General features: G+C 28.9%; 2 protein-coding genes and 1 long non-coding RNA gene across 3 annotated transcripts; 2 read left to right on the forward strand and 1 right to left on the reverse strand.

Moving 5' to 3' along the window:
* Positions 1–492: 492 nt before the first annotated feature.
* Positions 493–1,118, reverse strand: LOC113378193 (ragulator complex protein LAMTOR3 homolog). Its single transcript, XM_026618724.1, has 3 exons — positions 967–1,118; positions 705–897; positions 493–630 (listed from the first exon to the last, which is right to left on the reverse strand). The coding sequence occupies exons 1-3, from the start codon at positions 1,008–1,010 to the stop codon at positions 493–495; spliced, it is 375 nt and encodes a 124-aa protein (XP_026474509.1). The 5' UTR covers positions 1,011–1,118.
* An 863-nt stretch (positions 1,119–1,981) lies between these two features.
* On the forward strand, positions 1,982–6,253 carry LOC113377320 (nucleolar complex protein 3 homolog; the record flags this gene model as incomplete). Its single annotated transcript, XM_026617593.1, has 11 exons — positions 1,982–2,110; positions 2,192–2,463; positions 2,990–3,144; positions 3,284–3,621; positions 3,757–4,179; positions 4,308–4,678; positions 4,876–5,108; positions 5,401–5,585; positions 5,671–5,826; positions 5,917–5,987; positions 6,055–6,253. Coding segments are annotated over exons 1-11 (2,412 nt in total), but the record flags the coding sequence as incomplete, so codon positions are not given.
* Positions 6,254–8,990: 2,737 nt separating this feature from the next.
* LOC113378473 lies at positions 8,991–9,706 on the forward strand. The gene is made up of 3 exons (XR_003367189.1): positions 8,991–9,066; positions 9,158–9,393; positions 9,484–9,706. It is a non-coding gene; the product is annotated as an uncharacterized LOC113378473 (long non-coding RNA).
* The last annotated feature ends 11,690 nt before the right edge of the window (positions 9,707–21,396 follow it).

Below are 21,396 nucleotides of genomic sequence, written 5' to 3' on the forward strand. Positions count from 1 at the left end.
TGTAAAATTGTAGAGAAAGCAACATTAGCTAAAAGTGCAATGTTTATATGAAATCTAATTTACCCCTGACTAGTGGACCGCCGTAACATTTTAATTGTATTATTTTAAAATTCAAGATCCTAATTCAGATTTGTATTTACTTTTTTCTCCCAACTTATTTTTATCAATATAAAAAATTTCATCAATTTAAAACTATAATAATAACTATAATGCTACTAATAACATTTTTGATAAATTGAAATTAAATATTTTTGAAAAAACAAATCAAGAAAACATAAAAATTTAAATATAAAGCTCATTAAATTGTTTATTCTAATTGCTGTTGGAAATAATATAATGAAAATTAAAAAAGTTTAAGCACCAATGATATGAAACCATAAGTCACTTAAATTTAAAATAACCCTCAAAGTCAAATAAATATTTTATAATTTATTTCTTTATCATTATAAATGTATTAGTATTGAATATATAAATATTTAAAAATATACTTAATTAAGAATCCTTAACCACAAATCTTAAGTCTTCCAGAAATGGTTCAATTTGAGATTCGAGGGATAAAACGTGACCTGTGTTGCAACTTTCTGTTCCTACAAAACTCAAAACTAATGGTTGCTTATTCATTTGTATCACCTAAGAAATAATGTAGTTAAAATAATCGGCCAAGTATATATAAAACAGAGTATCATGATATAACTTATTATTACCTGATAATTTGAGTACATACAAATAACTGTTTTATTACGACCTAGACCTAATTTACTAGCTTGGTCTGTAGCCATGCCAAAAGTTGATAGAAAACCTGGCCTCATAGACAGCTCAGGGGCTCTTTCGGAAGCAACCCTTAATAATGGTACGCCATCCCTATCTGTTATGAGAATACATAACAAACCATTAACCCTGTAAGAAAAGTATTATGATAATGAAGATTCTGATTGTGTATTTAAAGAATACATTATATTGAACAACCTCTGGAGCAGCTGATTAAGGTATTTTTTTAATTCTTCCGCCATTTTTTAATAATATAAACGTGGTTAAACAATTATATTAACATCATTTTGAAGATTTGTTGATAATATTGGTCTTGATTATTTGACAGTTCTATTCGTGGTAATACGTCAAAAGCATGTTGGTCGCCAGATGTGAATAACCTAACCCAATTGCTTCACGTCTATGTTTATTCTTCTATTATGGGCGACACGATTATTTTTGTAAATTCTCGAAAATCGTAAACGTGTGTAGGATGTTGCGATGTTTAAGGGTAGGTATTTACGCAATACGCAAAAATATTATTTCACAAATAATTATTTAATATTCTATAGTATTTTATTTATATGCCTTTGTATATGTTTTGTATGTGTTTTTTTTTATCTCTGTTCTATAATAGTAGTACTGAGGCTGCATACATATCTATTACTAATTTATTGAATCTATTAATTTATGAAATATTCTATTCTTTTAAATAACATTATTTAAATTTATTTTCTGGATTAAATCGTATGAATTTAATTAATTTGTAATTATTAATTACTTTTGCATTTTAAAAAGAATGTAGCGCGCATAGGGACCATTCAAGTATTACGTAAGCAGATTTATTACAATTATTTACCCCCCCCCCTCTCCCCTTATGTCAGCAAAAGTAAGCAAAAGTTCTTACCCAAATTAAGCAAAATAAGCAAATCAATACCCCCATTCCCCGTGCTTACGTAATACTTGAACGGCCCCATACTTGTTTATCTATTTTATCGCGTTTATTGGTATTAAACGCGTTATATGCAATGCCATAGATAAAAGAAGAGTATATACAATACAATATCAATAATTGTAGCAATCGTAGATGGTATTAGTATATTGTCTAGGGTATTTGAATGATAGTTATTTTTATGCTTTTTATGCAAATCGGTTGACTAACCCTGTCTCATCTATCTTTTCAGTTTGCATGTTGGATGCAATGACCGTCATCACCTGGTTGTTTACGCACGTTTTCAGAATTTGGTTATGTCTTTTCTAACCTTAACTTATTAGCCTAGACAATATAATAATAGCTTATTAGTTTTGTTTCATTTAATAATAAAATATAAATAATTTATGATTGTAACTAATCATGGCAGTGGTATATAATTTAATATATTTAATTAAATATATCAGTTAAAAATTTAAATGTTCTTATTTTTCATATATATTATCATTCCAGAAAAAGCAAAATAAAATTAGTAAGGTCAAGCGAAATAATCAGAAAAAAAATAAACTTACTAAACAAGGAAAGATAAAAAACAAGCGAAATAAAGTCGCATTAAAAACAAATAATCAGGTTCCTCCGCCAAAAAATGATGTTGTATATAGTGACTCAGAGGAGAGTGATCATGGACAAGGAATGCTCGAGATGGTGGAAAAAGATGATTTGTCTTTTTTGCAAAAAGCTGTTGCTGAGAAATCTACTTCTTATTCATTGCTTAATAAAATTCGGTAATGACTGTCATTGTATTGTAATTATATGTATTTAGATTTGATCCGTTTCTTAGCGAAGAATATTGCATTAAAATTATATTTGTAATACTTCTTTTAAAGATTTTTTTAATGAGAAAATAATATCAATAATTCTCAATAAAGATTCACTTTGGGATGTTTATTCATTTTTGTAATACGGATAAACATGTCTCATTTTTAAAACACTGCTATAGTGTAATACATATTGCAGTTGTTCATTTTGTTTTATCAAGTAGTAACGCTTTCTTCTCCATTGTTTGTTTAGACTCATTGACACATATGACGAGTCAACAAATCTAGAAGAATTTTAATCCTAAAAACTTATATTATAAAGATAAGCGCAGAACTTCTAAAAAGCAAAGTAGTTCTCATATATGGTTAAAATAATTTTGGAGTTGTTGAGAAGTCCTGTGTGTCAGCAATCTAGATTGCAAAATATTAACGGATGATGTATTTTATAATCTAGTTGAATTCTATTATTCTTTAATATTAATTCGACATTCAGGTTTAAAGATAAATGTGAGCCAATAAAACAGCGTAAGAGGAAACCAAATTTAGATGGAGAAGATAATGAGATTGAATCTCGGTATGAAGAAGAAAATGTTGATGAGAAGAACTCAAAGAGAACTAAGTTATTGCTTCCAATAAAAACAAAATCAGGTGGGTGTTAATCAAAAAGTATGAAAGGACTAGTTTATTTTTCTGAAGGTTGCAAATAAAGTGTAACCTAGCCAATACATAGGTAGTGAAAGCATTAAACTTTTATCTATCGCAAATTGTAATAGAATATTTATTTCAGGTTTGATTATGCGTAGCGTTGATGAAGAAATACCAGATGATGAAGATGAAGAAGTAAAAGAAAATATTGATCATAACATGCAAACTCGCAAAGATGATGACGATTCAGACGATGATGATATTTTTGTACTGGAAGATGACAATGAAATAGATCCTACAAAACCAGTCTCTGTTGCAGAATTATTTGCAAAACGACAAGCAGAACTACAAAAACAGAAATTTCGAATAGGAGTCTTTTGTTCAGGATTATTAGAAAGTCCTGAAAAAAAAGTGAAACATTTTAATGAACTTTTGTATTTGTTGGATGACTCAAAGAATGGGACTACTAATCTGTTCACTGTAAGTTTTTGAAAATATTTAGTAGACATATATTAATTAAATTGAAGGATTTTATTATAATTTATAAATAATGATGATGAAAAATTATTATTATTTGAATTATTAAACTTATTGTTAATAAATATTATGTTTTAGATAAGAAAATTGGCAGCAGTTTCCATATTTGAGGTGTTCCGGGACATATTGCCAGAATACCAAATAAAACATCAAGAAAATACTGGTATCAAGTTAAAAAAGGATACATTGCAATTACAAAGTTATGAAACAACTCTGCTAAATTACTATAAAAAATACTTGCAAAAACTTGAAAAAATGACTGCTCCATTAAAAAAAAAGCTAGGAAAAAAACTAACCGATTCTGATAAAAAGTTGGCTGAAATTGCTATTCGCTGCATGTGTTCATTATTAGAGTCACATCCCTATTTTAACTTTTCACAAAACATTGCAAAGATGTTAGTACCTTTTTTGAATCATAATCTGGAAAATATTAGAGCTATGATATGTAATTGTTGCAAAACAATATTTAAGAATGATAAACGAGGAGATATTTCTTTAGTAGTAAGTTTGATAACATTAAAACACCATTGTCATGAGTCACATATGATCTCATTATGGTGGTGTTTTATTTCAAAATACTTCTATATATATATTCTTTGTTTTATGTATATTATTTTCTCAATATTTAGATAGTTCGTGCAATTAACCATCTTTTGAAAGCACAGTCTCATGATGTATACACAGATGCTTTAGCTTGTTTATTAGCATTACGAATTCAAGATGTCAATTTAGATGCTGAAAAAGAAGAAGAAATACGCCAAAAGAAATTTATGACTAGAAAACAAAAGTTATTAAAACTCTCCAAGCGTGAAAGAAAACGTAATAAGAAGTTAGAAGAGCTGGAGAAGGAAATGTTAGAAACAAAAGCTGAAGAGAATAAGCAAGCAAAGCAAAAACAAATGACGGAAATAACCAAAGTGTTATTTACTATATACTTTAGAATTTTGAAGAGGGCCCCAAATTCAAAAGTTTTGAGTGTGGCATTAGAAGGATTATCAAAGTAAGTTTATTCATTTACATTTTTTAAATTTTGGAAATATCTGTTTTAAAAAAATATTTTAATTTTTTGTCTTTATTATTAATACAGTTTTTTTTCTGGTTTGAACTGTTGAATGACAGTATCTATACTTAATGTCTTGAATGTGAATAATAAATGTTTTTTATGCAAGTGTATTAATTATCAATTAATATTTTCAGATTTTCCCATGTAATAAATCTGGAATTATACTCAGATTTAGTTGATGTATTGAATTCATTAATGCAACCAGGTGATGATGATGATGATGAAAAAAGAGTGTTGAATCACAGAGATCAACTGATGTGTGTGCAAACTGTATTTTCTGTATTGTCAGGGCAAGGAGAGTGTTTGAATATAGATCCTTTGAGATTTTATACACATTTGTACAGAAACTTAATGCACATTAATGCAGGTTGGTATTTATTGAAGAACGATAAACAAGTAGATATTGCTTTAGTGCTAATTTTGATAATATTTAAAACATAACTGCAATTAGTCAAACATCTTTTTACTATAGTTGTTTCATCTGAAAATATTCTTATTTAAATATGTCTATCATTTTGCAGTAATTCCAATCATTATTTGTTTTGTTTAAATTCTAAGTGTTTTATTAATGAGAATTATCAAATATATTATTTACAGTTTAGTATTATAGATAATGCAATATTTTAAAATAAGTTAATATTATTGAATTTATATTTTAGGTCGAACAAATATTGATTTAGAAACTGCTGTTAAGACATTATGTCATGTTTTGATTAGAAGACGAAAACAACTATCCCAACAAAGACTCCTTGCATTTTTGAAGAGATGTATGCAACTTTCATTACATCAATTACATAATGGAACCATATCATTACTTGGTGTTATAAGAACTGTGATGCAACAGGTAAAGTAATTATCTGTTTTGGGATTTGGAATTCTAGCATGTATATAGAAGCTGAAAATTTTATATTATTATATTTATTTTTCAGGGCAAAAATTCAGATTTGCTATTGGACACAGATAATACGTTAGGTACTGGAAAGTATGATCCGTATCTAGATGAACCTGAATTTTGTAATGCAAGTAGCACGGCATTATATGAACTATCTATTGCTAGTAGACATTTTCACCCAATAGTTAGGAAGGTATATTTAGATATATTTCAATAATATTTTATGCACATATTAAAAAAATTTTTTTGTTGTATAATGTACATTATTTTATCTTTTTTTCAGATGGCCGTTAATATTGCTTCTAATGTTCCAGCAACTGGTGAAGGCAGTCTTGCACCAGATCTAGGAAAACTGTAAGGCTTCTAAGAAATGTTTTCATTTAATGAATGTACAAAAAAATATATTTTTTTTTGCTTTCAGGTCCCCAGAACAATTGTTAAAGGAATTTGATGGCAGCCAAATGTGTTTTAATCCACCTGTTCCACCACCAAAAAAGAATGCAAAACCTAGTAAATATATTGGCCAGCATATCTTTGTGGATAGTGAATTTGGAGATTATTGTGAAAAAATAATGAATGAACCAATTGAAAAAAAAATCAATTGTGTTGCAAATTTAAAGAAACACAATAAAAAAATGTTGTAGTTTGAGAAAATTAACAATAAATGTAAATAAAAATATATTTTACAATTTGCTTATATTTACAGTTATTTGCAATAATTTGCTTTATTTTAGTTAATTTATTTTTAATGTTCTAGGTTTTGGTCACCTTAAAAGTTTTATTAACAGACATAATATATATAATTTTTTTTTTCAAACATTCATAAATTTTTTTTTTAAAAAAAAAGGGCCGTAAAATTTTATGTTCTTTAGGATGTTGGGTGTCTATCAACATAAAAAAATTTCAACGACAATAAAAATAATATGAGAGGTTTTAGAAATTTATTTAAAATCCATATGTTTCGGCTAGCATTTTAGCCTTCATTCAGTGGCAATCAATTTAACTATAAAAATTAAAGCTATAGTTTAGTTTCAATTTTTATAGTTAAGTTTAAGTTTTAGTTTTAATTTGTATAGTTAAATTGCCACTGAATGAAGGCTAAGATGTCTTGATGTAACGCCCAAATTTTTAACTCAAATATATATATATATATATATATATATATATATTTATATTATTTATATATAGTGTGTATATGATATTATTATTAATAATAATCTAGATCTAGAATTATGTCGCTATTGCGTGAACTACGGGCAAGTCCAAAAAAATTTTTTTTGCAATTTTCGAATTTTTAAAAAATATTAAATATCAGAATTTTTTGGTGATCGTAGTCCATACTGAAGAGAGGTAAGACTGCACAAGTTCCAAGTAAATCGATCAGTAGAAGTTGAGAAATAGACAGTTTCGAGGAAAAAAACAAAAGAGGTTTATCACAGTCAAACATCTCAGAAAATAATTAAAATTTTTAAAATCTCTTGCACACATATTTTTGAATAGTTGAACCAATGAAAATATGAAATAAACTTTTTTTTTTAATTCTTACGACCTTAATCTAAACTTCAAAAAGTATTTTAGTTATTGGCTAACAAAGTTTATTTGAAGCATATTTTTGTCTCGAAGCCTTATCTATATTAATACATAATCAATATTAATACATAATCAATATGAAATCAAAATTCATGTGACAATTTATATATATATATATATATATATATATATTATATATATATATATATATCTTCTATATATATATATATATAAAAATAAGTCGGGTTTTCCTTCCTGACGAAATAACTCCAGAACGCACGAACCGATTTCGACAATTTTGCATTCGTTGGAAAGGTCTCGGGCTCCGCAAGGTTTATAGCTTAGAAAATTAGTTGTGCATGGCATCGTGCCTTAATGCAAGCTGCTGCAACTTAACGCACCGTAATTAAAAATTCGAGTAATGACATTAGTGAGAATTATGCTTGGTTAGGTCAACGAGCAATTCTTGCCGCAAAGAATAATGATGTACACGCACTGAATTTCACCATTCAATCAAAAATTGCTGGCGATTTGGTGACATACCAATGATTCCGACTGGTCTTCCGTTTATAACGTATAACTGCAGTTATACGTTGCCTGTTCACGAGTTGGAAAACCATCCGCTTTGTTTGTGTTAACGTCAGACCAAAAAACAAAAAATGTGGTTTACCAAAGTGCACTTCAATGAAACGGATAATTTGCGGATTCACTTTCATTTACTTTTCAAATGGTGATCGTTAAAAATTGCTCCGAACAACCTCACTACCAGAAAATACAAAACTACAATAATAATTTGAAGTTTCTAATTTCTTTAAAATTTGTTATAAATAATTAATCCCGAACACCATGAATTGATTCGGCGCCCATAATTTGCCATAAATTAACCCTTTTTTCTACGAGAGTATTTTCCACGGGGTAACGCAGATATAGGAGTCAGTAAACTGCCCAAGTATTTGTTACATAAAATATTTTCAGATTTTCCAATTATTGCGATAAAAATATATTTAAAATTAAAAAACTTCCCAGTAAGCACGTGATGTTGCAGCAATATTCTATATAAATCCCTGCCAACATCCCCGCTGTGACAATAAACCAATGTGGTGTAGATGTTCGTTTAAAATTGCAATTGTGACATACCGATCGGTCGTTTTTTATGAAGGCTATCAAAAGCTATATTTATATTGAGAGAGAACCGTTACATCAAATTATCTTATATTTTAGAAATTTTAATAATAATTATACATTTTGTTAACATTTTTAAAGTTTATCCGTTATACTGCGGCGCGGCGCTTACGCGCTTCGGTATTTTTTCTCTGAAATAACCGCGTAGCATTATTGCTTTGAAAAAAATTCAAAATTTTCAAAAAATTTCGGGACAAAAAAAATCAAATTTTCCAAAAAAGTCATATTTTTTTAAAAAATCTCAAAAGTCTTATTTTTTCAAAATTTTTATTTAAAAATAAAATCAAATAAAAATCGAAATTACGTACTAATTATTTTGATCTCTGTTAAAATTATTTCAATTTAATAAATGTTCAAGTATAAATAAATAAAAAAAAAACAAGTATTGCCCGAAATGCTTCTACTGATGGCGCGAGGTTTGAATAGAAATGCTCAAAAATAATTTTTTATCCGCAAATATATATTTTTAATAATCTAATCATAAACAAAATATTTAGCAAAAGATGCTTAGTTCTAATTCTATTTGTTGTTTGGAATAAATATCAAATATTAAAAGAATAACTTGTGAATTTTGTGAATTTGTTATGTGGTAACACTACTGTGGTACAGGAACAGTAGAATCTATGAGTAGGATTATCTAGGATTAAAGATGGCCGGTTGTCAACAAAGAGTGTTTTGCTTTATCTTGTTAGTAAACTTAGCATTGAAATAAAATGGAAAAGTAAGTACATCATATATATAACTGTATTAATTAAACTATATTAATTTATTTAACGTTTACTTAACTTGATATTCGTATGGTATTATGAAAGATACATGAACGATACATCAAATGAAGAGGTTAGAAAAAGCACGCCGCTGTATTGTCATAGAAAAATGATACTGAAGATAGAAATCCAGTCAATTTTACAAGATCAAACACATGATGATATTTGGGATCGTTTCGTGAAGATTGATGGTTCAAAATAATGCATTCGGAGTTAATCCCGCTTGTTAAATTTGTGGATGAATTACAGTCAGTGAAGATGGGGAGTTGTCTTTTGAATTTGTAAGTCTCTTGTACTATATATATATATATATATATATATATATATATATAACATTTCCTAATAGATACATATTATGTTCATTCTTTTAGAAAATCTTCACGTATAATGAAGTGCGATGAAACGGTAGTGAGATGAGACAAGTCATATACTTTTTCGCCCTAGGAGTAGATGGCAGACCTAAGAAGTTATTTTAGTCAAGACAATATTTGAGGAGCACAATTGTAAATAGGTCAAGACTAGAGAATGATATAGGTTCAGAAATTATATCTGTTCCATGTACAGTAGAAACTCGTTTATCTGGATTTCGATTATGCAAACTACAAACCTCGAGCAATTTATATATACATGCAAATATTCAACTTGTACATACCTACAAGTTGAATTTTTGCATGATTAATGCTGCAGTTTAGTATATGTATGTAATGTAATCTAAGAAAATATATATGTACATTCGTAAGAAAGTGTTTCTTAATAAACACTGTCTATGTATGTACTTGTTATTTTTAATAAATACACAACATAATTCTTAATACATTCGATTATCTGGATTTTTGGTTAGCCAAATGCCTATTGACAACAATTAGTCCTGTAAATCGAGTTTTTACTGTATAAGTAATTCCTCAAATATGTACAAAAATTTGTTATACATAAGATTACACATCACTGTTCTTTATATATATATATATATATATATATATATATATATATATATATATATATATTGATTGTTTCTTTTCCGAACAGTAAATCCAATAATAAAAAATGTTTTGAAGATGTTTAATACGACGTTTTGGAACTAGGTACGTTCCATCATCAGGTTTGTGTGTTTAAGTCAAATATCTTCCAAAAAAATCGAGTGTTTTTAACAAAAAAATATTAGTGATATGGATATATAAATTATTACAGAATAAACCTGATGATGGAACGTACCTAGTTCCGAAACGTCGTATTAAACATCTTCAAAAAACAAATTGTTTTTTATTATTGGATTTACTGTTCGGAAAAGAAACAATCAATAAATTGAAAAAATCCAGGACTTATCTATTGAATATATTTATTTTTATTTTATAGTTATTTATATATATATATATATATATATATATATATATATATATATATATATATATATATATATATATATATTAAGATTGAGTAATGTGGATCATTATATAAATATAAATTATTATTTTATTTATAATTGTAAATTAGGATTTATGTTATTTATGATTGTTTTAAAGTAGAATTATCCGTAAACGTTTGTCATACCAATTTGTAATCTTTCAATAATATGTAATTATTATAAATAAATAAATGCTTTTCTAATAAATTGTCTATTAATTCTGTAAAAAAAATATGCTTGCATTTATACTAAAATTGGATATTGCTAAGATGTCGTACGGTGGTCGCGAGAGAGACATCGCGATGCGATGTTGATTCAAGTGTAGAATCCATCTCAATAACACATTCGTGACTACGACGCGGCGATGTCTCATGTCGCCGGCGCGACATCAGTGCGACTATTGCACTGATGTCGCGTGCTTACTGGGTTACTTCTCTAAAAGTAAAACCACTATATAGCAAAGCAGAATTTTCAATAATTTGGACTAATTCTGAGCCAAGATATTAAATATTTCAGCAAAATTCGTCACACTAGATGTCATCTATAGGCGTCATTCATACACACAGGTCGTCACGCGAATGTCGTCTATAGATGAAGGTCGTAGCGATAGGTTCAATTCATCTTTTTATATTATTATATAACTAGTATTGCATGGCATTGTGCTTTAAGGCAAATTGCTGGAACTTTTCGTACACTAATTTAAAATTATTCTTGGAATTTCTTGAAAGTTTCTGATACCCATTCAAGTTGGTTGATTCATATTGTCGAATATATCGAGAACATTTGTTTGAACTACACTTGCACCGAATATTCGGTTACTATTCGGTATTCGGCATATTTGGCACCTTTTTTAATATTCGGCCGAATATCGAATGGTAACTTACTATCCGGCCGAATACCGAATAGTAACTTACTATTCGGCCGAATATCGAACAGTTAAAGTCAAAAGCGCCGCGGCCGCTCAGCGACAGCATCATGGTGTTTTATCTTTTATGCGATAAAGAGCTCGCGATTGATCTGTATTTGGTTTACATAATTTCGTTATTGTCAAAAGTTGATAAAGTTTAAATTATTATATATATATATAATATAATAACTTTTGACATTATATAAACACGTGAAAAACTTTTTTCTGAATATTCACAATATACTTTATTATTACATGTTTTTATTATTTAATGTGAATCGTTCAATAGTTACACGCATGTGTTGTATCAATATAATAAAATCATTAGATCATTATATGAAATCTAAGCATTTCCAAATAAAGAGCTATTATTGATACTCAAAATATACAAACAATATTCTTGATCATTTTTTATTTATTGTGTTATGATTAGCATTCCTAAGAAATATATAAGAAATAATATTGAGTTTATAAAAGAAAATAGAAATAATTAGTAATACATGTACATGTATAAAAAAAATCGCTTTTTATAATTTTATCGTTTATTTCTCCATCACATGTAGTATTCAAATATTCGGAATTCGGCCGAATTGTATAAAGGTGCAAATACTATTCGTTGAAGCCTATTTGAACTATATAAGTCAACTTTAAATATTATAATTTTTGATACGGAACCCATAGAAATGAAAACAAAATTTGTACTTATTATCAAAATTTCTATAAAATATATGATAATTCTATGTGCATGTGCATAATAATGATCATTTTTTACCGTCAAATGGCGTTTTTTTAACTTTTATTTTATCTCCGGAACCGTTGGACCTGACTTCGCACAAATAAATCAATTCTACATTATGTCAATTCAAGAAAAATGTTTTTTGTTTAATTCGGATGATCCATGCTTCCGCAAACGTGGACAAAAGTTGTATCCGCACATACCTTGAAACGTAGAACATAGAAGACCTTGAAACGTAGAACATATAAAAAAAATATTTTCGATTTTTTTGTGATTGCTGATAACATATCCAGGGCCGGATTTAGAAATTTGGCGCCCCGGGGCACTGACAAAAATGCCGCCCCATCCCTGAAATTTTACGAACTTTCGAACTTTTTTTAAAGCAATCGCGCTGCTTCAGCTGCGAGGGGTAAAATATAGAAGCGCGTAAGGGCCGCGTCGCAGTCTAACGGATAAACAATGTTACACAACTTATATAATGTAAACAAAATTTATACTTATTATTCTAATATCTTTAAAATATCTGATAATTTAATGTGTCTATGTCTTATGATAAACTTTTGTCCGCCAAATGTTTCTTTTTCAATTTTTTTTATTAAACCATCGAAACCATCGAAACCATCGAACCGCTAGACCTGCCCCCCATAAATTTAAGCAGTTATTTATTCTGTAATTTTTTTTGAATGTTATTGGTCGCTTTTTTCTCAAAAACTGAATTATTATTTTTGGCATTTTGGCCCGTATCTTCAAAACAGTTGGACCTGCCTTGACCAATAACTAATCGCACGTCTCCATATCAATAGGAATGAAATCATTTAAATCGGTTGATCCGTGTTCTCGAAATCGACTTGAATAATTAAAAAATATTAGATTTGTATTGATGGGGAGACGTGCTGATTAGCTTTTGGTACAGGCAATTACGAAAAATGGTAATTGAGTTTCGATATTTCTTCTCTGAAACAGCTACGTAGCGCGATTGCTTAGTAAAAAGTTCGTAATTTTCGAAAAATTTCAAAATACAAAAAATGTGTTTTAGAAGTCTTTTTTTTATTTTTCAATAAAATTTAAAGCTCTTTATAAAATGTAATTTTCAGTAAGGGATGGTTCAGTAATTTGTCTTAAAGTAAAATGCCATGAGTCACTAGTTTAAATTTTTTTTTCGACGCTATAAAGCTTGGAAGTGCACAAATACGTCATTTTAAGAGATCTCGAGAACTGAAGAACATATTCTTCTTAAACTTTCACCTTGTTTACGGATCTTTATATTAGCCAAATTGCCAAATTCGATAACTTAATAACCAATTTGATAATTTACGTTCGGAGAGGGAGGCTAGGCAAAATAATAAATTTTAGTTAACATTTATTTGAACCCAAATTTTGCATTGCAATCGTATTATGTTTTGTTAATTATATTTCTTGAAATAAAAAATGTTGTCAAAAAAGTTGATTATATTGTATAGAATTTTTTTCTCACTATCCAAATTTTGCCGCCCCCCAAAATTTGCCGCCCTGGGCAGTAGCCCCGATTGCCCCTACTGTAAATCCAGCACTGAACATATCGTACGGCAAATTAAAAACGAGCTAGGCATAGATAAACAAGTATGGAGCTAGGGTTCCATGTGAACTCTACGTTAAGCCTATTATGCATATAGATATTCCTAAACCTGAAAAAAAAATATTTACTTTATACCAGATTATGTTTTCTCGACGTTTCAAGCCATTCTGAATCGAATGAGACCAAATTTGGAAAAAATATGTACGAGTATGTGTGTGTATGTGTATGTGAAGAGATTTTTTTGCCGTAAATCGACGTTTTCTCATAAACAGCTGGACCGATTTCAAAAATTTAAAAGCTGTTCGATGTATCTCGATGAGGACTATCGTTTGTCAGTTTGCGCTACGATCGGCCGAACCTTTTATTTGTAAATCGAAAAATTTTTCGTCTACGTTTCAGCCCGCAATTCTGAATCGACTTTGTAAATTCAAAAACTGTTCGAAAAATATTGGTTGGGAACCGTGCTGATTAGTTTTTGGTAAAGATCGGCCGGACCGTTTTCTTGTAATAATGTGTTAAAAAAATTTTTCGACGATTTTTATTATTATTTATTTGACGGTAGATACCATAGTCTTATAGATCATACTAAAATATTACGGCCCTACAACAACTCGTTTAACTTTAAAAATTCGTGTAGTATCGTTTTTTTGGCATTTGTCAAAATTAGACGTTTGCTTAAAAACGCCTGAACCGATTTCAGAAATTTAAAAGCCATTTGATGTATCTCGATGAGGATTATCGTTTCTCGGTGTTGTGCGACGATCGGCCGAAAATAAGCCGATTTTTATGGAACTTTTTTGGCGATATATATCAGAACTTACTGAAATATTGCGGCCTTACGTGTTACGACAAGTAGTTTAATTTTAAAAATTCATCAAAGTTTGAGAAAATGAGTAGTTTTTTTGACATTTGTTAAAATTAAAATTAGACGATTTACTTGGTATTGCAATAAAGCACCTGGTCTTAAAATAACATACTAAACCAATAAAGACCTACGGAAACTGGTTCAATTATAAAAATTGTTGATTTTTGAAAATTTGCTTTTAGTAAACACTTCCAGTTAACGTGTTCGTTCGTTTTCAATTATGTGTAATAAATCCACTCGGAATACTTTTAGTCACTCATAAATTAATTTATTTCTTATTGATTAAGTCGATTATTTACACATATCGGGAAGTTCATGAAACTTGCCTCACGCCAAATACCAATTCCAACTAGTTTTGTACTTTATGAAAATACAAAAAGTTATAAATGAGCAATGTAATAAAAGCAGTAAATTTTGTTTCGGTATATCGAAAGTGATAAGTGTGCGAATGCTTTTTGAATCATATAACAAAAGCCATTAAGAACGAATCATCGCACTATGGGTTATTGTCTCAATGAGATCTGATTGTTTTCATTATCTACAGTGGTGTTCATAAATACCGAAATTCGATATCGACAACGGATAAACTATTACCAATTATAAACTAGTGGCGCAAAGCATCGTGCCTTAAAGCATATTGCAGGAAGTTCGCGTACCCGTAATTTTTTTTTTAAATTTTTAATTAAGATCGCGATGCGTAGCTGTTTTAATGCAGCCTAATGGTTAAACATTACTCTTAACTTTTTTATAGAATCTGCGAAACAACTGGACCTGCCTTCACAAAAATTTAATCAATTCTTCATTCCGTCAATACAAGTGAAATGTTTTAAGAATCATTCAAATCAGACGCTCCGTTTTATCAAAAATTAAATTGACATTTTGCCCCGTATCTTCAAAACGGCTAGACCTGCCTCTGCCAAAAACTAATTAGGAAACGTTTTCCAGGCAATACGAATCGAATGTTTTTTAAATCAATCAAATTGGGTAATCTGTGCTCGGGATATCGTCGACGAAAATTTGCATCCGCACAAAAAAAAAAATACATACATACTACACACACTCATACATCAATTTTTTCTGAGGAATGCCAAAATGTTCAAAAGGGATTGAAACGTAGAAATATGAAAAAAATAATTTTCGTTTTGCGATTACTATAAGTTACCCTACAGGAAATTACAAATTGTTTCAATTGTACCATTTTATAAAATAGAAGAAGTAATTGTCTGCCTGCAGTACACATTAATTTTTTTTAATTACAATTTTTGTTACAACTGCTAAATAATTTAACATCTAGTAACAATAATGAACAATAACATAAACTTAAATAAAAAAAGTACAAAATAAAGTATAGTATTTTCATTAAAATGATATCCGTAGTATGATGATTTAATATAAAATAAAAGCAAATAATAATAATAATAAAATTAATAAACAAAATTTCTCAATATTATAAAAATAAATAAAATTCAATAATTATAAATAATCCATTTAAATGTCGTTTAAATTATTATAGTGCTGAAATGTAGCGAATAAGATTCATATTATATAAAATATTTTTCTTTAATTTTATATAAATTATAAAATTTAAATTTAAAACGTATATTTCAATTTTGAAAATCAATTTGCTACTCTAGTACAAGGTATAATACTTCAACATTGTCTTACAAGTCTCAATCATATTAAATCAAAGTCATTTGTGCTCAGCAAACAAAGAGTGACGACGTACTTGATAATGCTTTCGGCACAATACCATGAAAATGAAGCAATCTAATTTTACTAAAACGAATTTTAGTTCATTGAAAACATTATTAAACAATTATCTTAATTACGGTCAATAATATCAATATTGTATTTTAGATAACGCAACTAACTAGATAATTTTGGGTCTATTTGAGAACTAATAAAATATATTCCAGTATGATAATTAATACAGTTAATTTATTTAAAAATCGTTATATAAAAATATGTTATATTTCAATGTTTTTATTTACTATGGTGTGTGTTTTTACATATGGAAGATTATACGAAAGACGGTTTTTAAATTTGGCTATTAGACAATATGTTCATCCATCTGCACAAGAAACTTTACACAGACATTCCGAGAGAATAGGACTGGTAATTATATTTCCATAAAAATTTAGTTATTTATATTAAAAACTAGAAAATAGTATTTACAATTAGTTACGTGTGTTAGTATTTCTATATGTTAATAAAAACGATCTTTTTAAAATCTCTGTAGCTCCCTATTGTATTTAAAATTAAAAAAGATGTTTCTAAAATTCCTATTGTAGCAGTATTTAATTTATGTCGATTAAATTTTGATTTTTTTGTTATTGTATGTGTTGTAATTTTGTGACCTATTTTACGATATTTTACGAAAACCAATCAAAGCTCTTAATATATAAATTATAATAAATTCAAATTAGGACATAACATATTATTATATGACTTGCGATCTTTGTTCTGAATAAAACGATCTATTTTAAGATTTCTTTAAACTTGTGTTCCCTTTTTAATGTGCACTTAAAACCGTAATTCAATTTTTTTTAAAGTTTTCAAATTTTTATTTTTTAAACATTTAAAAAATTTGATATATCTTGATTTTTTAACTTCCCGTAGGATGTGCATAAAAATGTGTGTGTGTGTGTTTTGTATGTCCGCATTTTTTCGCCCTCGTTTTTGGGCGCACGGATCAACCGATTTGAATGGTTCAAAAAACATTACATTCCTATTGATAGGGATATGTGCTGATTAGTTTTTTGCAAAGGCCGGTCCCTCCGTTACGGACATACGAACCAAAGAGTGCAGAAATTAGAAATCGGGGTTTTAAGAGAACGGAACATCCGATTTGAATGATTCAAAAAACTTTCTGCTTGTTATGACAAAATAATTGCTTTTGGAAAAAACATTTTGTTTCAAAATTTTTTTTTCAATTTTTTTTTACAAAAGAATTTTTTTTTTGTTTATGTAAATAATTCAGATTTTATTTTAATTCTGGCTAAAGTTCTAAAGCTCACTTATATACTTTAAATAAATAATTTTAACTTTCAAATTCAGTTTATATAATTATATAATTATTCTACGAATTAATTCGAAAATATTACAGTATTTATATTAATCTAATTAATTTGAAAACATTTAATTATTCTCAAATATTTCGTTACGGTACGGGAAGTTCCAGCAGTTTGCCTTAAGGCACAATGCCATACACGACTAGTTTTTTGAAAATTTGAAAACAATGGATCCGGCCTTCCCCAAAAACCAATAACAAGCGCGATAGCGCCGCGTTGCAGTTTGAAGATAAATATTATAAATCTCGACACAGAACGCAAAAAGTAGAAACAAAATGCAATATGTCTGGGGATCAATGTGCAATATTGTGACGATAATCATAATTATCGTCGTATTGATAATTATTGTCGCCTGATAGTCGTCAACCCCAGGGTACGGGACCATCCCTACCACTACCCCTAACTATCCATTGGTTCTTGGGGTCCATCAGAGAGACGCTCCGGAGATCCTGGCAATTAAGAAGTTAGAGCCAACGAAGACGTATCCCATAGGCGAACGCCTTGGGATACGTTAGTGTTAGTTGTGTGTGTGTTGTGCAACAAGACAGGTCCAGCTTAAAGGTCAGATAATGTAAATTATAAGCTGTAGCTATTCTCCCCTCATAGTCCATATAAGCACATATACAATGATATAAGAATAAGTGGTACTAGTTAGGGAACATGACCGTATGCAAGCACGGTCATGTTCCACAAATACATGCGCAATGAATTATTAATTATTTAAATAGAGTTAGTTATGAAAGTAATCTTGGTTTCATTCGTATAGTAGCTACTAACCCCCACAGGTAATTACAGGTACTTTAGCGGGCGATTGGAGTGTTGAAGTAACCCCTTCGTAACGGGGTTGCAAGGCTAAAATATAATATTTGGCAGCCATTGCATATCCCAAGAAGGGGGCTTCAACCCAATTCTCGTCACAATGGTGAAAACGCATTCGATCCCCAACTTACAAATTTTTATTTTATATTTAATAATACTTAATAAAAAACCAAGCGAGTAGCTCCCACTGTTTACGTGTTTCGGTTGTATTTTTAATGCGTTCGTAATTTTTATAGAAGTTGATAGAAATAAATCAAATTTTAAACGTCGCGCAATTTCTTTATGTGTGTGTATTTTCGTATGTGTATTGCTACATGTGTTTATCTGTAGTTTTGTTCCTTAAAAGCGCGCGTATCCTAATATTTTGAAATTATAAATCATTGATTTGATTTTAAATAAGGCGTGAGTGTGAAACTTTATTAGTTGTTGTATTTTAATGGATTTGTTAAACTTTATTATAATTTTTGCGTTTTTTTGGTGCGTTGCAAATAGTTTTGAATATTCAATAGAATAAAATTTATAAAATAACAAAATTGTATTTTTTTTCTAATCGAATTCAATTTTAATTCTTGCTCTATTAATTTAATTCTATTTTTTTTTCTCCCCATTTTTGTTTTACAGTATTACAAATTATTACATTATTATGTTTGAATAGTAAGCAATAAAAAAAATAAATAAATAAAAAATTATATTTTCACATAATCGTAGATGTAGTAAGTGCAATTTTTTTACTTCATTTTATTTTTTTTATTATAAAAATCGCGATAATATATCCACAAAAATATTTTTAATTTTCTAAAATAATATTCCAATAGTCGAATATATTTTTTCTAGTAAGCTCAAATATTGTACACTCTAGCGCACATACGCGCGGTCACGCAAAACACATGGCCATTTTTCGGAGAAATTTAACTTTCAAGTATCCTTTTTTCAGTGATTTTGACCTGACCTGTGCGCGACACAGGCATGGCGTACAAGTGCAAAATTTCATACTCACACCCAGTGATTGTTAAACGGTTTGAAAATGTTCGCGCGCATAATGCATTTTGTTGTCATTTTTAACAATATTTTTAAACATAAGTACGGATATAAGTACAGATAAACACAAATAATTATAGCGGTTTTCATATATTTTTGATTTAGTTTTTTTTTATTCGCGGTTGTTAACAAACCCTGTAATTACCAAATTTTTCGATTTTAAAGACGAATGAGGCAAGATTACTTTTTACTTTTACACGCTATGAATAAAATAGTTAGGATAATTTAATTAAATTAAGGTCTACCATGATTTTTTTTTTAAAAAAAAAGTCTGTTTATTTGTGATTTTTTTTTTTAATTATTAGTTCAGAATATTATGTAGACCAAGAAAGTTGTAAAAATATTAAGTTTTTCCTTACTTATATAAATTAAATAGTTAAGATTTGCTAAATAAGTAACGGTTTACTACAAAGAAATTTATGTTTTTCTTTTTCTGTTAGCTGATAAATTTGTTAACTTTTTTCAACTAGATTCATAGGATAAAAATGTTTACTTTTTATTTTATATAGGAAAATTTAATTTAAGTTGAAAATTAGATTATAATAATATTAATCAGTTTAAAAGTTTTTGAAAGTTATCTGAATAAGTCAAGTTTTTGTCACTTTTGTTAGTCAAGTGAAAGATTAGCAATTTAACAAGTTTTAACAAATTGCTATTATCGTTGGTTTTATTTTTAAGTAATTTTACGGGGGAGAATTAGCATAAAGACTAGCGTGCCTATGTGTAAAAGTGTAAGAATTTTGAGAAACTCACGGGGTGAGATGGTTGGCGCGTACGAAACGCGTGCAGAGAGTCAAAGTTTTTTGAGCCAGGCAGACAGTGCCGATTCGGATTTGTTAGTTTAACAAGGACTTTTTTTTTTTTTCAAATAGTTGGAACATAGGCATGCTATTCATATCTGACCAGCTGGATTGTTGTATTATAAGTAGGTATAGAGTAATTGGTTTGTAGTATTAGTATAGTTTTTTTTTATATTTTATATTTTAACGTCGTGTATTTTCGTGTTTTCTTTTGTAAGATGATGCAATAATGAATTAGTTTTAATAATTTTGATTATGATTATGAGTTTTATTAATTTGATTTTTGATAATGTTTTTCTTTTCTTTTTTAAATATTTTTTCTCTTTTTTTTATTATTACGCGTACTAATGTTGGCCTCAGTTCTGCCGGGTCACCATTGTCTGGTGCTCTATTCGCGGCTTTATCCAGCCGATTCTACTAATAATAGGATTGGGATATGATTTCTTTGCATAACGATCACAACGGCTATCGCGACCAGTCAAGTTATACATCGTATGCGGCACGGTAACGAAAGGACTAGCCAACCTTCGTTAATTAGAGCAGATTGCAGGCACAAAGTGTCTTTTAGAAGTCATATCTCTGCGGGTGCAGGAACACTGGTAAGGGTTTCACTCGGTCTTGCCAAGTACGGACCTGTACCCGACGGTTGGATAAACGCTCTAGTTGTGTGCGTCATACAACTAGAACGGCCAGTGACACTCTTTCGCAGTTTTTTTTATCAAGTAGCTCTTTTTCTTCGCATTTGTCTAATTCTTATTAATTTTAATGTTTTATTATTCTATTATAAATTAGTTTTATATCATACGCGTAACTTCGTCACTTTTACGGTTTTTATCCTATTTATCATTATTGCATTATCCGATTTGTTCGCCATTTTAATATATTTGAATAATGTTTTGTGTTATATATGTATATATCGTTGTGTCGTTTTTTTTAGCCGTACGTCGCGAAAGGTTTGGTTTGGTTTACGGATAGAGTTTATAGCCTTTGCTACAAGGTAATGAGAGTATAGAGGGCAAATTTAAAAAGTTAATTATGTTATGGTGCCCGATTGTATACGTATCAAGTATAATAGTTTTATGTTAAGTATG

This window comes from Ctenocephalides felis, unplaced genomic scaffold, assembly GCF_003426905.1.
Source record: "Ctenocephalides felis isolate EL2017-DRISC unplaced genomic scaffold, ASM342690v1 CF-g0.4_SCAFFOLD_01886, whole genome shotgun sequence".
In the NCBI taxonomy this organism is placed as follows: Eukaryota; Metazoa; Arthropoda; class Insecta; order Siphonaptera; family Pulicidae; genus Ctenocephalides; species Ctenocephalides felis.

Excerpts from the sequence above, each read along its gene's own strand:
- LOC113378193 (XM_026618724.1), bottom strand. The coding sequence starts at position 1,010 with ATGGCGGAAGAATTAAAAAAATACCTTAATCAGCTGCTCCAGAG. Across the intron at positions 898-966 it reads CTTAATCAGCTGCTCCAGAG|GGTTAATGGTTTGTTATGTA; the intron begins GTTGTTCAATAT and ends CTTTTCTTACAG. Across the intron at positions 631-704 it reads GTATGTACTCAAATTATCAG|GTGATACAAATGAATAAGCA; the intron begins GTAATAATAAGT and ends ATTATTTCTTAG.